We start from the raw sequence: 19745 nt of genomic DNA, 5'->3' as shown, positions 1-19745 counted from the left end.
GCAAGTTATATTTCATTTTGGATTCGAATTCCTTTTAAAATGAATTGTGTTGCATATCTTAAGCTAACTATTGTTTACAGTAACGCATCAAATACAAGATTACAAATTCATTCTCGAATTTTATAAGATAAGGAAGATGAAAGCCCCTTGTGGGGTAGGGACGGGCAACTCTGAAGCATAATTGAATGATCACATGACTAGAATTGACCAATCAAAAAATCAGAAAAGAGCGGTCGAACTGAGTCGCATGTGCTGCGAAATGAGAAGGAAAATGCACTAAGTTTACTGCTAAATTTTATACTCAAAAATTGCTGTAAACTCACATTTATAGTTACTGGGGGGAAGTTTACAAAATGGTGGACCAGCCTGGCGCTGGAGGATCACATTCATATAAAATTCGTGGCCATTCGCGGCAGAGACACTCTGCGAAACCGTACTCAAGGCCGTCAGTTAGCAAGAAGGTCAGTTTACTATTCCTCCGTGTGTTCCGACTTCTGAGGTCAAACGTTTCTCCATATCCCGTTGATCTTTATTGTTTATGTTCTTTAGACGTCTGTGATTATTTGAAGTAATATTTGGGGTAATTATGGTAGTAGTTGAAGCCTTCTGATATGAGTTTGTACCGGTGTTTTACAGGGTGTTTTAGAGACAGTCAAAGATTTTTTCTCTCCCGCATGGCTTGTGGATATATGGAAAGGAAAAAGTTCGGAACAAGAAGTGGAAGATGATTTAGAGATCGAGGATGGAGTAAATGATCAACCAAGAACGCAAGATAGCCCCAACCGCGATTATGATTTTACAGAGGCTCCAGGAACTTCGGCCAATTCTGATCGAAGTGTGGGGAAAGTTTTTGGAAATGGAGGGGTACATACCCATGGTCTCCCAAAGGGCAAAAATGCATTATCGACTTTTCTTACTGCAAGATCACACGTCCGAACTAACATAGAGTACGCAACGATACGAGAAAGCGAGACAGAGAGTTCTTATAGTAGGAAAAGTGTCGTTGACGGTGGTTTGACCAGAACAGATAAAATCACACCTAAAGAAGTGAGGTTTGGCCAAGGAGTTTCGGATTCAGAAATGACAGTACGTACATTTACCGAATAATACCCGCACACTACAAATTAGTCATAGGTTTGAGGTTAAGACTCAATTTCCAAACGACCTACACTGATTTATTTTCCAATGTAATGCGGTCATCAACTACCACAAATTTTACCCAGAAAGTTTTATACTGATCCAATAACGATTATGATTGTGATATAATCATTCTTCGCAAAAGTTTCTTAACTTGAATCCTTTACTCGTCGTCAAATGTCAAACACATCGGTGTTTACCAAAAGTTAATTTACGGAAAACACAAGACAATTGTCTGTGTAAATGTTAACAAGTGTTGTCAGTTTCACACGAGTAGCCATCAAACATTATTACTAATTTCTCACTCCCTTTTACTTCCATAATCTGTTTGCATTGGTAACAATTTATTTGAGGTTGTTTATTTTATTATTGTCACATTACTTTAACTTTATTAACTAACAAGATATGTCAATTTAACAATGTGGAATTTTATCATTTCAATTCAATAAGTTATGTGGGATTTTATCATCATGAAACAGTAACTTTTGAAACGATAAAAAGATCTTGCTTTACCTGTTGTGGTGACTGGATTGTGGTACCCAATTACCTGACACTGTTACATTGGTGTCATAGTAAACAAATGTGCTACTTAGGTTATGATGATATGGAGTATGATGACTGTCATATAACTTTCATTTCTCAGCCGCATCTTTTCCCGAAATCCAAGAATGGAATTCACATACCTTTGAAAAGCTATTTTGTGATAAGGTCTTAATCAGAAAGAGATATTTTTTTATGATGAAATATAAGCGCAGTCATCACTTTAGCCTGATCCTAACAATGGATTGTTTTTTAGTAGTTAAACAATATATACTCATTTGTCTGTGTTTCTTGCTTATCTGGAAGAAATTGTGTTCAAGATAGTACTATTCTGCTAAAAAGTCTGCCAAGTATGAAACCATGAACTGTAGTCATGTATCTGATGCTTGTACCTAATCTTATAAAGTTGAAATTAAATTTCATGTTTACTTTTTTTGTTACTTTCAGGAAGAGCCCTCCACATCTGATGGACCAGCAAAACGCCAGCAATCACTAGGAATATCTCTACTGCAAGCTGACCCATCTCGGCCAGCTTTGCCCTCATCTTTTTTTACCAGCACCCCTATGCCTGGAATCCCTCGTACCAGTGAGCGCAGCACGCCAGATACACCCCTTAATTTGTCCAGGACCCCAGCACAAACCCCTTCCACATCATTGCTCCAATTTGGTGGAGCAGTGAATGAAAGTCGACGCAAGCCAGAATCTACACTAAGTAACAGACCTTCATTCTCAGTGACTGCCTTTGGGTCTCCCTTACCGGTATGCAAGCTAACTGATCCATTTAGGCAAATACACAGAGAATAAATACCACAGCTGCTTTACCTATTACAAATGTGCTTTGAAGGGTACTGTTTAGATATCTAAACTGCCTGGTAATAGAATACTATTTTTTGTTTGGTTTTACATTTTCTATCAGTAAGTAATCTCTTACTTCCTGTACACATATTGAAATAGCGGTAAAGTTGACACGACAGAGCACAACTCCAACTCAAGTGTAACCCTTTACAATAAAAGAAAAAAAGAAAAAAAAATAGACATAACCACACAAGAAATGAAGAAAAACATGAAGAAAAAGCAAGTTAAAAAAAGCCCTACTCTAAATGGCTAATAGCAACAGGATGGTTGCGTAAAGATACTCCTAGCGCGGCAGCACTTAGGACAAAGAAAGGACAGAGGAAGGATTAACCTTTCATCTCCATGAATTCATTTTTTTAATTCTTTAGCCACGGTCGCAGAGCAGGAGTAACGTCCATCCATATTCATCACCATTTTACTCTGGGAAGACCTCATTTGGTGGTGCATCGCAGACTGCTGGCAGAAAACGCATGAGAGTCTCTTCCCCCAAAACAACAGAGGTATATAACGTGTGACAAATCTATCATCATGTTATGCCATTCTAGGTTGACTGACTGTTGCATTTGTATTTCAGACAACTCAACCAGTTAGGAAGCAAATCAGGCCAACGCCAGTTGCAGGTAGAGTATACTTGGCTGTAGGAAAGTTGCTAATCACAGTGTGATGCTTGGCCCCCTAGGCAGGTTTGTGAAGTAAACCAATTAAAACCAATGAGGGTGTCAGAAACATACAAACACTTCAGTATTATAGCACATCAAAATCCTTCTAGTGATGAAGATTGTGTCAAACAAGGCTGTGATTGTCACATGCTTAGTAGCTAGTTTCTTTAAACTTTGTATTGATCATCATATTAGTGCTGAAAGCCTCATCAACACTCTTAATCTTAAGGTTTTTCTCTATTGTTATTTATGATTTGTTACATGTGACATATATAGTGTTGTAATTAAGCTGGATACTGTTGTTCCCCCAGCATCTGGTGGAACTGCAAGTCAGACAGCCAAGCGCATACTAGAAGCACTTGAGAAGATGTCTACACCTCTAATTGTAAGAGAAATATCTTGTTTCAGACACCAGTAGGATTATGTTGAAGCTACACTTCATATGCAGCTTTGTGAAATATGTGGTAAAAAGCTTTGCATCATTGTTTGGTAGATCAGCCACAGCAAAACCATTGAGGACAAATATTGCATGGAAACTCATTTTTTCTTGCCTAAATTTTAGGATGCGAAAAAGATCCCTCCATCTCCACCTTTTTCAACATCGTCATCACCATTATCATTCACTGTAAGTATCAATTCTTTAGTCTTGAGTGCGTCCAGTATGACATTAATTTGACTTGCTTTGATTATTTTAGCAACCTCAAAAAAGAAGGGTACCTCCAAATACTAGACCTGTTGGATCTCCTCGCAAACTACAGGTGTGTATCTACCTGCGTAGCCAGCTCTGTTTCCTTTGAGAGTGGCCTAGGAATATGCACGTCGATCTGTTTTGTTTCGAGAGAGAAACCAGCATGATTGGCTATGTGCTCAATGTTGGTACCCAGTTGTGTTACATGCACGCCGGACCGTGCAATGGCTCGTATCAGTGTGTAATTTGCACGGTTCAGCCCGCCTAAGCCTAATCCTAGTACTTTACGTTGTGTCAACGCACGCAGAGTCTTTTTTGGACACGGTCAGAACTGTGTTTGCCATGCACGCCGGTAAGTAGATATGGCGAATTCATTTAGATATGTCACTAACACCCATGAGACGTCACTGCACGCACATTGTTTATTCAAGTTTAGAACAACTTGCTAATTTTTTGCCATAACACATTGCTATGGAGGAAGATATTGCTAATCATTTCCCTATGAGCGTAGTGAATTGTTTTTAAACCAGAAACGAAACGGTGTATGATAAAAGAAAAGAAAAATATTCAGCAATTTGTTAATGTACACTTCTATTTTTTTAGATGGCTTTACAACATCTTTAGCAGACCTTTCGCCAAATCACGCTGTTGATGTTTTTCCGCCCCAAATAAAAAACGTCCTCTATGACTGCGTCGATCTTAATGAGAAGGAATGAGATCCGTATGTGCAATACCACTCAAATAAATGTAAAAACCAAGCGCATTCCTTAATCTCTCAAAGCTATTCGTGTTCTAGCTGTTTCGCGTCGTATGTTCGTGTGACCATTTCTTCCAAAACAAATTAATAAATGAGCATACGCAACAAGAACTCGAAGTACTAGAGATAGAAATCTCTAAGCTAGCAACGTATATCCATGTAGATGTTCCGTTTTGACGAGCTTTACTCTGCCGCCATTTTAGTCGTCAATTTGCGACTTCTTCAGGAAAGGTTAGCTTGTTTCTCCTCTCTCTTGAGCTTGGCTTTTTCCCGAATTTTTCTATTGATTTTCTCGCGATTCTTGCTGTAATAGTCCTTCTGATATTTGGCCCTTGTCCACACCTTTTGCGTTATCAGATATCTTAACGCACGCTACATAGCGTGTTTAATAAGCAGACTAGTTAGTCACATAGAAGCAGCATGACAAAAGTTAGTGAGATACTGAATCCAGAACTACTCCAAGGGAAGCGTTCAGGGTTTCTAACAATCGCAATTTATTGAAACTGAAGCTAATGTACACAACATCTATCATTATAAAATTATGATATTGTCTAAAAAAGGCCGTCATAATACATGTTTTCTCTTCATCAACAATTCACATGACGTTTTTATGTGAAAAGTGGTTACTGCAAAATTATCCACTTGAAGCTATTTTACAAGAAAAAAACTAAGCTGAGGGTAATCTCAAATGTAAGTACATTAAGAAAGTGCAATTTTTACATCAATAGTGTGTCTCTAAGCATTTTTACAACGATTTTTGTATAGCCGATTAGACAAGATGTAACGCTAATTAACACTTTTATCCTTGAATTCTCTACTTTTTCGATCGCTGTTTCCGTTTTTATTGCTAAAATATAAACTATAATTAAGGTTTAGGTTAATGTTCATATAAATAATTGAGTTTGAGTGGCTATTTTTGAATGGATGTCTAGCTTTTCGGGGATTTTAGTCGGCAATGCGCTGCGGCGCGTTTGAGTGTCAACATTGTACACATAGCCGATTGCGAGGCACTGTTCATGAAAGGGAGGCGCTCTGAATACAAAGCCTGCAAAGAACCCCCCACTTTTCTCATATTTATAATTTAGAAAGTGATTATTCTTTTTTATTGGTGTGTTAAAAGACTTGATTGGTAACACTTAATCTGTCAATCATCATATGTCCAAGAAAAAGTGACAGTGCTCAATGCGAGTTTGTTTGGAACTGCAGCTTGATTCTGATTTTTTGATAATAATAATAGACAACATTGAGAAGCTGTCGATATCATGAAGGACTAGTAAGGGTCGTTTTGCAAAAACATGGGCTTTTATTTGAGGGCTGGCTCTTGTGCCTTGCACTTGCGTTGTGCTTGCACTCAATCCCGAGAGGCAAGCTACGCTGGCTAGTGTGTATCACTGTGTTTCTCTTTCTGGTTTCATTACAAATCTTTGCTCCATCTATTCAAATACTTTGACATAAGGAATCACTCTTTTCAGTTGTTAATGGGATAAATTTACTGTGTGGTCCACTAATGTTACAGAGTCATTTTTATTTGGAAGACCTTTTGCCTTATGCAAACAATGGTTTAACACCGGGGCAAGAGTTTATATGATTCTCGAAATTATTGTTGGTGGAGCAGGCACAATTTTCCTTGGTGACTTATTTGCAAATCCAAACATATTCTCCTGATAAAAATATTTGTCATATTTATGATTTTGCAGGCACAATTTGGAGCTCCACCTGTACAACCACTCTCAGGCCCACAAAGAGCTTCTATATCCCGGGTAACACCCAGAACAACTCCTGACAAGCCAACATCTTCCAGCACTCCTGTAACGATGGAAACAGAATGGCCAATGGAATCAACTGCCGGTCTTTCATCTAGAAGGTGAGAGTTATTATCTGAAAGGAAATTTGAAGGCTGTCCTCTTTAGCAATTTCACTAGAATAACAATAAAGAAAGTTCTGGTAGGCATCCAATTACAACATTACTTATGCCTTGTTATTGATTCAATTTGGTTTTTGTTCTATAGCATCATGAATAGAATTGGGGCAACTAAGTCTACAACATCAACATCAACATCAACATTAACATCGGTCTCACAGGTAGAAGAAAGTGCATACATGGATTTCAAATGTAAATTAAAGGTTCTTGTATAGCGCTTATTAATTCTCTGATTCCTTTATGTGCAGCTGAATTTCCCTTGTCAGTTTATAGATAGTGCTTAATGCAGTTTATAAGTGTGCGTGTAAGCACTGTCGCCAAATATATCACCACTGGCCAGCTCCCCAAGCACTATATCAATGCAGTGCGGCCATTTTCAATATTCCACGACCAGCTTTCTGGCTTCCATCATTGAACCAACGGAATGACTTAGCATGTTTTGATTGGTCAGCGCCTTACTGAGAGGTGGCGTGATTGCAAGCATAATAATAATAATGATGATGGTGAAAATGATAACGATAATGATAATAGTTTATTTTCATCCATTTTGCAGTTAACAGTCACAAAATTAGAAAAGCTGTCCAATAAAAACTCTAAGGATTTTGAATGATGAAAGCCAGAGGGTGACAGTTGGAAATCGTCGGCGAGAGTTCACAGAACATTGAAAACCACAGTAACTTCCTTATCCAAAAAGAAAAGAGATTCAATATAAAGAGGGCCAAGTTTTTAAACCTCTAAAAAACAACCTGAATCACCTTGATTCATCCCTGGGACCCAGGAATTTCAATAATTTTGGAAAGAGCAGGCTTCGGCTGGGGATCCAAAGAATATGATATAGACCAAGGGACCAGTTAGGGAAAGGTATCTCACCGGTTACATAGCTCAAATTGTTGAAATTAAAGAAGGGAGTTAGCATAAGTTGTTGTAGCCGGCAGTTGACTGCTGGTAGCCACCTTTTATTAAAAGCCCTTGGGACCTGTGGCTTACTAAATGCTATTGTGCTTGAAGACTGAGTATGTTTTTCTTTTGACTGGTGTCATTTATTTTGTTTTTGACGTACAGACACTCCCAGTTTTCACTCCAACTCCACTCCCAATCTCACTCTCACCTGAAACAAGCTCTACTCGGGTTGGTCGTAAAATAAGGAGAGAGCGCACCTCTGGGCACTATACTTTAGGGAGGACTCGTCAAGAAGAAGAAGAGGATACTGAAGTGAGTATATGATTTAAACCTTTTATTCTAATTCTATTATTAGTATGTAGCATCCTCATCATTCTTCATGTCTGATTCCAGACTGTCAATCCTTTACCTGAAGTGACATCAGCGGTTCCTCTTCAGCTACAAAGTGGCAAATCACTTCCTACATTCTCCTTTACAGCTTCTATTAGTTCAACAACCTCTAAAAAGACAGACACTGTAAGTGAATTGTCAATAAGCAGGGTTTCCCCATAGCGTCCCATGGGCTTCTGGAATTACGGAAGCACGTAATTTGGCTTTTTCCACATAATCCGTGTAATCCACAAATTTCCGTGTAATTTGGCTAAATTTTGAAAGACAAAACATTTAATTGCACAGCTAATGGGTTCTTTTAGGGTTCTTACCTCTATTTCTCGTAAAAAAAAGAGAAATATTCTTCGTGATTGCGAGATTTCGAACTGAATTTTGAAAACAAATAAAATGACTAGGCGTTCTTTGCTAAGCCCTGAAGGCCTAGGACTAATAATAAAATACCTTTTTAATTGGCTGGTGGCTAGGAGCCAATGAAAACTTGCATAATTTAGCAAAGAATCCCGCATAATTTTGAGTTTTTTTCCGTGTTACTCCAGAAGCCCTGCTCAGTAGACCTTTGATGCTTCCATAAGGAGTTTCATAGAGTAACACCATGACACTTTCAAGAATGCTTCATTTCTTGCCTCACTGAGCTTTTGTCCCATACTCTTTTCCTAAAATCAAAAGCATGCAAGTGCTATCTTGTAAACTCCATCTGCTTTTAGTACTTGTTATGTATTTAAAGTACCTCAACTTGCTGTTTTAGTGTCAGTATTCTCATAATTCTTTGTTGGTCTCTCTCTGTATAGGCACCTCCTTCTACAGCTACTGATATGGCAAAGAACAACTTCAAATTCTCAGCACCTGCACCAAAGATCTTTAATCCATCGATTCCTGCTTCTAAGAAAACTTCTCCAAATACTAAGGTATGAAGGAGGTTATTTCCACACACGAGCAACAGGTCGATCTAAAGAAATGTCAAAATACTGTATTTATAACCTTGGGGAGACTAAGAAATGGAAAAGAGAGACTCAGATAGTTTTTTTGCAATCTGAAAATCACAAAAGCGTAAACAACTGAGACAAATAAGGAAGAAAAGGAACTGTCAGTTCCTCCCTTGTACACTTGTGTCTTTTTTGCCTTGATTTTTACACGGGTACACTGTATAAGCATCGTACCCCTCTGCTAACTTTTGTTAGCAAAAATTGGCCATCACATTTTACGTAGCTTTTACTGCTTACATTCTGACAGCCCCATTTGTCTTGCAGGCTTTTTCATTTAGCAAACCAGCATCTGTCAAACCAAGGTAAGTAACAGTGTTATGATTATCAAAATCAGGTGTCTTTTTAATAGGGAATGGTCGCCTGATTCTAAATCGTTTTTAAATTGTTCCCAGTGAAAATTCCACAAGGTCAGATGACAAGAAATCCTCTGCTCCTGCCACCAACCTTCTAGAAGCATTCAGACCCCCGCCAGGATCTTGGGAGTGTGGCACATGTATGATCCAGAACAAAGCTGATGTTACCACCTGTGTGGCCTGCGAGGCATCCAAACCTGGCAGCAAACCTGCACCATCTGCCACCAGTTCTACCAGTAACGGCCTGTTTAACAAACAAGCACCCCCTGCTGGCTCCTGGACATGTGACACTTGTTTGATTAGCAATAAGGAGGCGGACAGTAGGTGTGCAGCTTGCCAATCACCAAAACCTACTAGCAGTGGTGCCACAGCAACAGCCAAAATGAACATTAATGTAGATGACAATTTAAGGAAAAAGTTTGCTCCTCCTGAAGGTTCGTGGGAATGTGACACTTGTATGGTTAATAACAAAGGGAGTGATACCAAATGTGTTGCTTGTGAGACAGCTAAACCTGGAGCAAACAGCACAGCGTCAAAAACACCAGCATTTGGAGCTTCAAGCTCGACTTTCCCAGTCTTGGAGAAGTTTGCACCTCCTCCAGGCTCTTGGACTTGTGACACTTGCATGATTGTCAACAAAGCTGAGCACTTAAAGTGTTTGGCTTGTGAGACGCCTAAGCCAGGAGCCAAGCCAGCAGAGACATCGGGGTTCAAACCATCAGTCAACTCATTCTCTAACAGTCCATTTAAATTTGGGGTTGACAAATCAGAGCCAGGTTCCCTGCCAACAGTTAAGTTTGGAGTTACGACAACAGCGGACGCCTCCTCAATGCCTAAATTTCAATTTGGATCTTCAGGGTCTAAAGATACTGCAGTGCCCTCTGTTAAATTTGGAGTAAGTTCTGAGTCATCAGATAGTAAAGCAGCACCTGGTGGTACAGCTATAACATTTGGAGTAACTAAGTCATTAGAGGATAAGCCCAAGATAGGAGGTGCTACAATTAAATTTGGAGTCAGTTCTGAAACTTCAGATGGTAAATTGAAAGAGTCTCCAGCTCCCTTTAAATTTGGTACCGAGTCTGGGTCTACATCAGAGGGCAAGACAACAGTCCAGTTTGGATCTGTTTCGAACAGCAGTGAAGGGAGCAGTAAGCCATTATTTGGTACAGCAGGGGGGCAATTGTCAAGCACTCCAAAGAGTGGTTTTACTTTTGGTGGTGATTCTGTCTCATCCTCTAAACCTGTGACTGCCTTTAGCTCAACCAACTCCTCAACAGGTAACTATAGTCATCCCATACACACGTAATCATACAGTACTGTATGCAACATCACATACACAAAATAATATGTAACAATGTCACATTGCTCACACACTATGTCACATTGCACTCACATCATCTCATATTGTTCACACGTTATCATATGCCACATTGCACACAATCATGTCCCATTGCACAAACACAATCTTATTTCACATTGTCTCATTGCACACACATCTCATATTGTTCACCTGTTATCATATGCCACATTACACACAATCATGTCCCATTGCACAAACACAATCTTATTTCACATTGTCTCATTGCACACACATCTCATATTGTTCACCTGTTATCATATGCCACATTACACACAATCATGTCTCATTGCACACACATCATCTCATATTGTTCACACGTAATCATATGCCGCATTACACACAATTAATCATATGTCACCCAGTGCCACGCCACATTGAATGTAAACTTACGCCACTAAGGTGACTGCCATGGTGCAGCTTTCATTGTACCTGTGTGTCTAAAGAATTCCCTTCTCTGATATCCATTGCAGCCTCCAAACCATCCATAGCAGATGCCGCTGCGCTGGGCTTCCTCAAGGTGCCCGCTTCCACCCCACCAGACACAACCCCATCAGCGAGTAGTCCGGCTGATACCAGCTCTAGTAGTAAACCATCTATTGGGGATGCTGCAAAAGCTGGATTTTTAAAGATTCCTACTGCAGGTATTGTAGTTCAAGCTCTAGATGTCATCAGTATATTATTACAGTAGCTGTGATGCTAGCTAACATATCTACCCATGTGAAAGACACAAAGATGCAACTGTAACTTATTTTTTATTCTAAGAATCTGTTTAGTGTTGTACAAAACAAAATGTAAAGGACTTAACTAAGGGGTTGTAGCACATGAAACAAAACTATAAAACTCAAATATGTCAAAAATATACCCAGATGTATCTTATAAATACACTGTAGATACTATATTCAGTCTTCGACTAAGCCAAGAATGGGTAATTTTTAATATTATGTTTAGAGGAAGTTGTTATTTCCATAGGGGATCATGCACCTCCAAATGTGAACTTGTTTGCTTCTGCCAGTAACTCCTTACCAGGGTTTACAGGTAAGATCGTTAAAATTCATGTTTATGGTACCTTTAAAAAATCACCATCAGATTTCTGTGAAAAAATAGATCTGTACATTTTTCAATCCATTTTCTCTTTACTTGAAAAATTATTGGAAAACTAACTAATTTTGATACAAGCCAAAAGGCAACCGTCCTAGGTTATTAGGCAATTATGGTTAATTGCCTTGTGACTCAGTTGATATGAAACATCTGGATACCTAGGACTAGAGCATTCAGTGTTGGAGCAATATTCTTACAACCTTTTCAGAATTTGTGATCTGGATTCTCCATAAATAATCTCTATCATTTGTAGGACTTCCAAAGGCTGAGGTGCCCAAAGAAACTTCCACATCTACCACCGCAACCCAACCTTTGCCATTTGCATTTGGCACTGGTGCCGCCACCACGACTGACGACAACTCAGCAATCAAGCCATTTACTTTTGGCAGCACCTCAGCTCTACCATCCTTCCCTAAAGTAGAAGGATCTAAGGGATCTGAAGCAGCCAAACCTGCACCATTCAGCTTTGGGGCAGGTGTTAGCAGCACAGCGGGGACTGGAGTAGCACCTACTGGGATACCAGGTACAGGGAAAGCAAAAATTGTATGTCTTGGGAGAAGAAAATGTCGAGTTAAACTGAGGCATCATTGAAGAGAAAGCCTTAATTTTACAATATTATAGAGAAGACTTGAAAAGCCTTTGTAACCCTCCAATACAGTATAAGGAATTTAGACACTGGTATCTCAATTTTTGTTCTTTGTTTTTATCTTTTCAATTGCTATTTACTATGAACCAGATTTTATTAAATAGATTTGAGTTCTTAATTTTGTGTTAAATCACAATATAAATATTTGCACCTTAACAATACTTGATAGAACTGCCTTGAAAAAAATTGGACTAACATAATATTTATTTTAGGAAATGCTGCACCTACATCTTCTGTTGCCCCATTCAGCTTCACTGGAACATCCACAACGACTGCAGCAGCCACAGGAATCCAAGCCCCTGCAGCTGCTGCACCCTCCACAGCATCCAAACCATTCCAGTTTGGCTCAGGGGCAGTGTCCCCCTTTACGTTTGGCACAGCTACTGGAAGTTCTACTTCTGTTCCTCAAAGCATAGCTACTGCACCCTTTGTTTTTGGTGCGGCCACAACTACTGCAGAAGCATTGACATCTACTAGCACTCCCTTTGCTTTTGGCGCAGCTACAACTACTGCAGCAATCTCAACATCTACTAGCACTCCCTTTGCTTTTGGTGCGCCAGCCACTGCTGCAGCAGCCTCAACAGCTAGTAGCGCCCCGTCTGCATTTGTGTTTGGCGCCACACCAGTTGTGACAAGTACGCCAGCTGCTACTTCAGGGTTCTCATTTACTGCAGCAGGCAGCAGCTCTACTGTTCCTAAACCTGGCTTTGGAGGTTTTGGGAATACAGCTCAGGTACTGTTCAGTACTATGACATTTGTATCCTATAGTAGCAAAACAAAGACTTCACAGCTAATTAGACTGGATGTTACTCCAGTTTTTTAGATCATTCCATTTTATGACTACAAATTTTAAGGTTGTTTTTTTTTCTGACCAAATATTTCCCTTCCCTATGCTTAAAAATTTGTCTGAAACATTTGAATCAAGTGAGCCCACTATTTTATTAATTTCCAGTCCAGAATTGTTTTTACATTAAGTATAAACATACTTTTCTACAGCTTAATTATGCCTAATCAGCTCATCTGATATAGCAGCAGGCTATGTTTCTCAAATTGTTATATCCAGAAGATATTTTTTCTTAGTGAAACCTTTCTACTTCCCAGCCTTTTGCATTCGGTGCTTCATCCTCAGTCCCAGAGGAGAGCATGGAGGCAGATGGTAATAATAACAACAACCAAGGGAATGGGGCAGCACCACCCATACTTGCTCCTACAGGTATAATTCACACCAATACCATGCTAGGTTTAATAGGGACTTTAGTGAGTGTGGGCCCTCCCAGACGGTCTGACACATCTACATGTGCCCGACCTTTAGTGCCCCACCGGGCTCTAGAGGCCTGTAACAGCTAGATGCTGACACCATACAATGGTTTACTTTATCAAGTGTAATAAATACTGTAGAAAGGAATGAATTTCCCATGAAAAGGATTGTATGCCGAAAATCTATTAAACAGTTTTTCTTTGCAATTTTAAGTCGTGAATGCACAGTCTATAACTAAACCAATCATGGTACTATTTACATCCACTTCAGGAGATTCGATACAGTTTCCCGAATCTCCAACCTTCTTGTTAATCACAACTCGTATCTTCTGTTACAGGGATCGGATCATCAAACTATTTGGCCATGCCATTTAGCTAGGGATGGACTTTATAAAAATGTAACATGTGTTTACATTGCTGTTTCTATGGTAACAGAACGGCGAACCCGTTAAATTCACTAATCGTGACGTGCTGTTCGCTACAGGGAAATTTAAAAAAAATAAACTATCGGATATTGTACATCAGACCTTGGTCGACACTTAGGAAGTTTTATTAAAATCTATAAGAGGAATTCCGAGAAATTGGCATATTTTTATTTTCAGTCACTGTTATTTACCTACTTTGAAATTCGCCCCTGAAAAAAATTTATACGCGGGCAAGGATTCTTTTTACCATTGTTATTAAGCTACCACTTATTTCTAATAGCATACCAAAAATAAAAGCAACGGTTTTGTTGATCGTAAGTTTTAGGGGCCATTCCAGGGACTATATGATACTTTCAAAATGAAGAAATTGAACTTTTTTGCTTTTTTGGCCGCCAAATAAAATTTCGCCGATTAATTTTTTCGTTGTTTTTGTAGAATAAAATCAATATATTGAGAACTATTCGGGTTAACTTTGAGCTCCGTTGAAGAGTTGTAAGTAAGCGATTAGTTTTTTTTTTTTTTTGAAAATGGGCATTTCAAGCGCCGACTTTGCGCTTGTTTTGTTGCTTCGCTTTGAATATTGTCCGTTTCATTTCGTTGTACTTTTCGCATTCTTCCCGTGCTAATCTTGCACAGAGTCCCTTACGCAGCTAGCGTAACCTGCCTTCCTCTTTTTTCCTCCAGCATTATTCACAGCATATTTTAAATGGAAATATCTTTAACTATTCAAGTAAAGAAGAAAAAGATTCGATAAACGACCATTCAGAAGTTCAGAAGCAGCCAGCCGTGAAAGATTAGCACGTGGAGAATGTGAAAATAACAAGTCATGAAATCAGCAATACATGAGACGAAGCAATTTGTTAAACAAAGAGCCAGCGCAAAGTCGGCCCTTGAAATGCCCATTTTCAAAAAATCTAAACGCTTACTTACAAAATGAAGCTCAAAGTTAACCCGAATGTTTCTGATTATCTTAATTTTATTCTACGAAAACGACGAGAAAATTAATCGGCAAAATTTTACATGTCGGCTAAAAAAGCAAAAAAAGTTCAATTTCTTCATTTTGAAAGAATTAAATAGTCCCAGTAATGGCCCCTGGAACTTACGATCAACAAAATCGATTGCTTTCATTTTTGGTATGCTTTTAAAAATAAGAGATAGCTAAATAACAATGGTAAAAAAAATCCTTGCCCGCGTTTTTTCAGGGGCGAATTTCAAAGTAGGTAAATAACAGAGTGACTGAAAACAAAATACGTCAATATCTCAGAATCCTCTTATAGATTTTAATAAAACTTCCTCTAAGTGTCGACCAAGGTCTGATGTACAATATCCTATAGCTAATTTGTTAAAAAATTTTCCTGTAGCGAACAGCATTTCGCGAATAGTGAATTAAACGGGTACACCGTTCAGTTGCCATAGAAACAGCAATGTAAACAAATGTTCCATTTTCATTAAGTTCATCCCTAGCTACATGGCATGGCCAAATAGTGTGATGGTCCAATCCCTGTAGCAGAAGATAGGAGTTGTGATTGACAGGATGGTTGGGCATTCGGAAAACTGTATCGAATCTCCTTAATGTGAGGTGTTCGAGACGAGTGATTCAAACAACAATAAATTTTGATGGTTATTTTTGATTTTCACATGCTTTGATTGCTTTCTAGCTTTCCCCAATATTACGAACATCAGTTTTTGACCGTCTAAGCGCCCCTTAAACTGTAGATAAACAAATCGATTTTGACACAACTAACTTGTTTTGTATCAGGTCCATTTGGGGCAACACCTGCGATAGCGTCTGCACCCTCAGCACCAGGGACGGGTGGATTTGCCTTTGGTCAGCCAGCGGCAGCACCCAGCACTGGATTCAACTTTTCTTCCTCCACACAGCAGCCCTCATCCTCTGTGTTCAAGTTTGGGGCTGCCACGCCCACAGCGCCGGCTCAGTTCCCGATGGGTGGGACACCGTTTGCTGCACCAGTGGCTCAACAACCAACAGGTAAAGTTGTATTTGTTGTTGTGTGGAAATGTTTATTCAACAAGAGATACCGTTATGATTCGAATAAGCGCCCTCCTTTAAATAAGCGTCCCTATCCCCCCCTCTAAAAATGTCCCAACAAAAGCACCACTTGAATTAATTAATTTTATTTAGCTTGCATTGACATCCTCACATTACAACACGGTCTACTTCTTCGTACCTAGGTGCGCAAATTGTTGTTCTTAATCGATTCAGAAGCTTGTATTTTCCGCTGAATAAAAAAGGGGCCCCCTCTCCAATAAGAGCCCCGCAAAGACCTAGTGCCTAGGGCGAAATGACTCCACTAGTGAATGAAGTAAAATAAGCACAATTCCAAATTACCGATTTTCTTTCCCGCCCTTTATTTCCAGCTATGTTAGCGTGGCTAATAAGGCCTGGTGGGAAATAGAACCTGTCTGGGAGTGCATTTAAGAAAGCCAATCACCCTACCCTACCCTACCCCACCCTACCCTACCCTACCCTACCCTACCCTACCCTACCCTACCCTACCCTACCCTACCCTACCCTACTCTACCCTACCCTACAAAAGCCAATCACCATACCATACCATACCAAAGCCAATCACCATACCATACCATACCATACCAAAGCCAATCACCATACCAAAGCCAATCACAACACCATACCATACCATACCAAAGCCAATCACCATACCATACCAAAGCAAATCACCACACCAAAGCCAATCACCATATCATACCAAAGCCAATCACCATACCATACCAAAGCCAATCACCATACCATACCATACCAAACCATATCATAATCTTTATTTACCGAGTAGGTGTTAAAGTTTCCTTGCCAAAAAACCGTTGTATTCAAATACAAATAACAACAAGTTTCTAGTTTCTAGAAAACATTGAAATTGATTCCTAATTAAATATTTGTCGGGTTGACGTTGCTAATCCTAACAGCTCGATAACTTGGCAAATTTGAATATTTGTGACAATGGCCATTGCGAGCACATGTTTGAGCAATGTTATTTGTGTGTTTACAGCAGCTAGTGCGGGCGGTTTCAGCTTCACTGCTCCACCTGCAGCCTCGAATCCCCCTGCCAACCCTGCTCCACCCGCATTCGGCTTCACTGGCGCTACTGGAAGTGTAGGTGGCTTCACTGGCGCTACTGGAAGTGTAGGTGGCTTCACTCCAGGGGCGGGTGACTCCACGAACACAGGCAGGAGGGTGATCAAGAGGGGTGTCAGACGATCACGGCGCGGGGCACAGTGAGCACCAGAACAAGGAATGGGTCACACATTAAGCACCAGAACAAGGAATGGGTCACACATTAAGCACCAGAACAAGGAATGGGTCACACATTATCACCAGAACAAAGGGATGAATTCGCAAAAGTAAACAACAAGGAATGTATTCACAAAGTGAAGAAGCAAGACACAGATCGACTAAAACGGAAATAGGATTTACTGAAAAATCGCCAAAATCGTAGATTAGACGGCTAGAATAGATCAGACTCCGTCAGGGCTTCAAAAATCCAACTACCGTCACTACTTTTAGTAGTCCGAAGATCAGTAAACTTTCGCTAGCTATTGTGTTAGTATTGCAAAGCTATTTTATTTTCCATTACCAGCGGCTGCATATATTTTTCGTTGATTTTATTATCAGCTTCTACCAGGCTAACCTCAAAATCCGAATACCAGTGAAAAGTTTTATCAAAGACGTTTATCCATCTATCTTATGCAAACCAGTATTGTATGTAAACGCGAATAATATGCTATAATAGGGGATAGGTTCGTAGCGTTAAATCAGTAGACTAGAGTTGAGCGAGTCGTGTGTTAAGTGGGGTTGGGAGATGGCTGGTCAGTAACGAAAGGTTTTTGAAGGGTGGGGCAACGTCTTCGAGTTTGTGTATGTAAGGGGGGGAGGCTTTCATTCACATGATGATGGTGTTTTTTTCTTGAATTTATTAGAGTACCCTCTTCCTTTAAGATATCTCTAAACCCCTCAGATATATTTATTTATATTTTTATGGACATTTTGTTGGGCTAGAATGGTAAATTTTCAGGGTGAAAAAGAAAATACAAATATTCATCTGCTTATGACGACCTTGAAGCTAACTAACCTTGCCTTTGAGAACAGCTAAACTGCAGTTAACAAATCCTTGATTTGACCAGTGCATCCAAATGTGAGGGGAACGTAAATGGGGTGGAATAATGATGTTTATAAAATCCCTTCAAACGCAAAACAATGCGGCTCTTGGTAAGCAAATTTGTACAAATTCGATAATTAGTATTACCTTATCGCCATATTATAAAGACACTTAACCTATTTTACTGTTACTAACTAGATACGTATGTATTAGACGACATTTATATAAGGAATCTTCGAGAAACAAACAGCACACACGAGTGAGAGTTCAAACGAGCGGCGTGTTAGCTTAGTTAGACAAATAAATTTTATTGGACGTTTTGTAAATAATATAACAAGAATTGGCTATTTTGTATAAATCAAAACCTTGGCACAACTGCCATCAAAGTTTCTCGAGGATTCTATGGACGGTGTTCAAGACTGCGTTTAATGATAATGCTTTACGAGCATAGAAGTTGGCATGTCTGCAAACTCGACAGGATATAGTGACATTGTTTGGGAAATTCTGATGAGGTTTAAATTTGGAACAACTGGAAAAAAAGGGGGGGGAGGGAGGTGAATGCGGGGTTCCATGCATGGGTGCTACAAACATGCCAACTTTTGTAATACAGGACATAATAAAACACTAATTTCATATCGTTGTTTGTGGTTGCTATTGGTTCGCTGGTACTGGCCAGGGGTCCTAAGCCCTTTGGCAGTCGATAGCCTAATATCGTGGGTTTTTGCAGTTGAAACTAAAAGTTTCAACCACAGATTAACAAATCAAGTGACTTCGTTTTATAAAGCAACATTTTTACCAGCGAAAGCTACAATTTTCCTCCTACCCCCTTTCCTGAGACCTGCTCCTACCACCGCTTGTAAAACAAGGAGGAATGACCAATTTTGTTATAAACTCGGCCCAATTTGTCATAAGATCTACACAATTTGTAATAAGATCGACCCAATTTGTAATAAAACTGACCCAATTTGTAATAAAATCGACCCAGTTTGTAATAAACGCGACCCAATTTGCCATAAAAACGATCCATTTTGTAATAAACTCGACCAATTTTGTAATAAAATCGACCCAATTTGTAATCAACCTGACCCATTTTGTAATAAACTTGGCCCAATTTGTAATAAACTTGACCCAATTTGTATCAAACTTAACCCATTTTGTAATAAAATCGACCCAATTTATAATAAACGCGACTCATTTTGTAAGAAAATCTACCCAATTTTTAATAAGATCGACCCATTTTGTAAGAAAATCCAGCAATTTGTAATAAGATTGACCCATTTTGTAATAAAAACTGACCCAAATTGTAATAAAATCGACCCATTTTGTAATAAACCCGACCCATTTTGTAATAAACTTGACCCATTTTGTAATAAACTTGACCCATTTTGTAAAACTTGCCCCAATTTGTAATAAACTTAATCCGTTTTGTAAGAAAATCGACCCAATTTGTAGTAAAATCGGCCCATTTTGTAATAAAACTGACCCAATCTGTAATAAAATCGACCCATTTTGTAATAAACTCGACCCCATTTTTTAATAATATCGACCCAATTTGTAAAAAAAACTCAACCCAATCTATAATAAAATCGAACCAATTTGTAATAAAACTGACCTATTTTGTAATAAACTTGACCTAGTTTGTA

General features: G+C 39.2%; 1 protein-coding gene across 2 annotated transcripts; it reads left to right on the top strand.

Moving 5' to 3' along the window:
* Window positions 1–202: 202 nt before the first annotated feature.
* LOC116603381 (nuclear pore complex protein Nup153) lies at window positions 203–18735 on the top strand. 2 transcript variants are annotated; one of them, XM_048726372.1, is made up of 23 exons: window positions 203–461; window positions 637–1086; window positions 2125–2436; window positions 2901–3032; window positions 3107–3152; window positions 3503–3576; window positions 3754–3816; window positions 3887–3949; window positions 6334–6500; window positions 6646–6718; window positions 7620–7769; window positions 7851–7973; window positions 8636–8752; window positions 9095–9132; window positions 9223–10460; window positions 11014–11184; window positions 11513–11578; window positions 11895–12164; window positions 12500–13020; window positions 13389–13500; window positions 15729–15959; window positions 16999–17295; window positions 17429–18735. In XM_048726372.1, the coding sequence occupies exons 1-22, from the start codon at window positions 354–356 to the stop codon at window positions 17223–17225; spliced, it is 4752 nt and encodes a 1583-aa protein (XP_048582329.1). In that variant the 5' UTR covers window positions 203–353; the 3' UTR covers window positions 17226–17295; window positions 17429–18735. The 2 variants fall into 2 exon arrangements, with proteins under 2 accessions (XP_048582329.1, XP_048582328.1); XM_048726371.1 differs by having other exon boundaries at window positions 16996–17295.
* Window positions 18736–19745: the final 1010 nt, after the last annotated feature.

This window comes from Nematostella vectensis, chromosome 4, assembly GCF_932526225.1.
Source record: "Nematostella vectensis chromosome 4, jaNemVect1.1, whole genome shotgun sequence".
Taxonomy (NCBI): Eukaryota; Metazoa; Cnidaria; class Anthozoa; order Actiniaria; family Edwardsiidae; genus Nematostella; species Nematostella vectensis.
The sequence above is the reverse complement of the archived record's forward strand: the minus strand, read 5'-3'. Positions and strand labels throughout refer to the sequence as shown.

Bases quoted from the DNA above. Each gene is read 5' to 3' on its own strand.
- LOC116603381 (XM_048726371.1), top strand. From the start codon at position 354: ATGGTGGACCAGCCTGGCGCTGGAGGATCACATTCATATAAAATTCGT. The intron at 1,087-2,124 runs GTACGTACATTT...TGTTACTTTCAG, and splicing joins TTTCGGATTCAGAAATGACA to GAAGAGCCCTCCACATCTGA. The intron at 13,021-13,388 runs GTACTGTTCAGT...TCTACTTCCCAG, and splicing joins GTTTTGGGAATACAGCTCAG to CCTTTTGCATTCGGTGCTTC.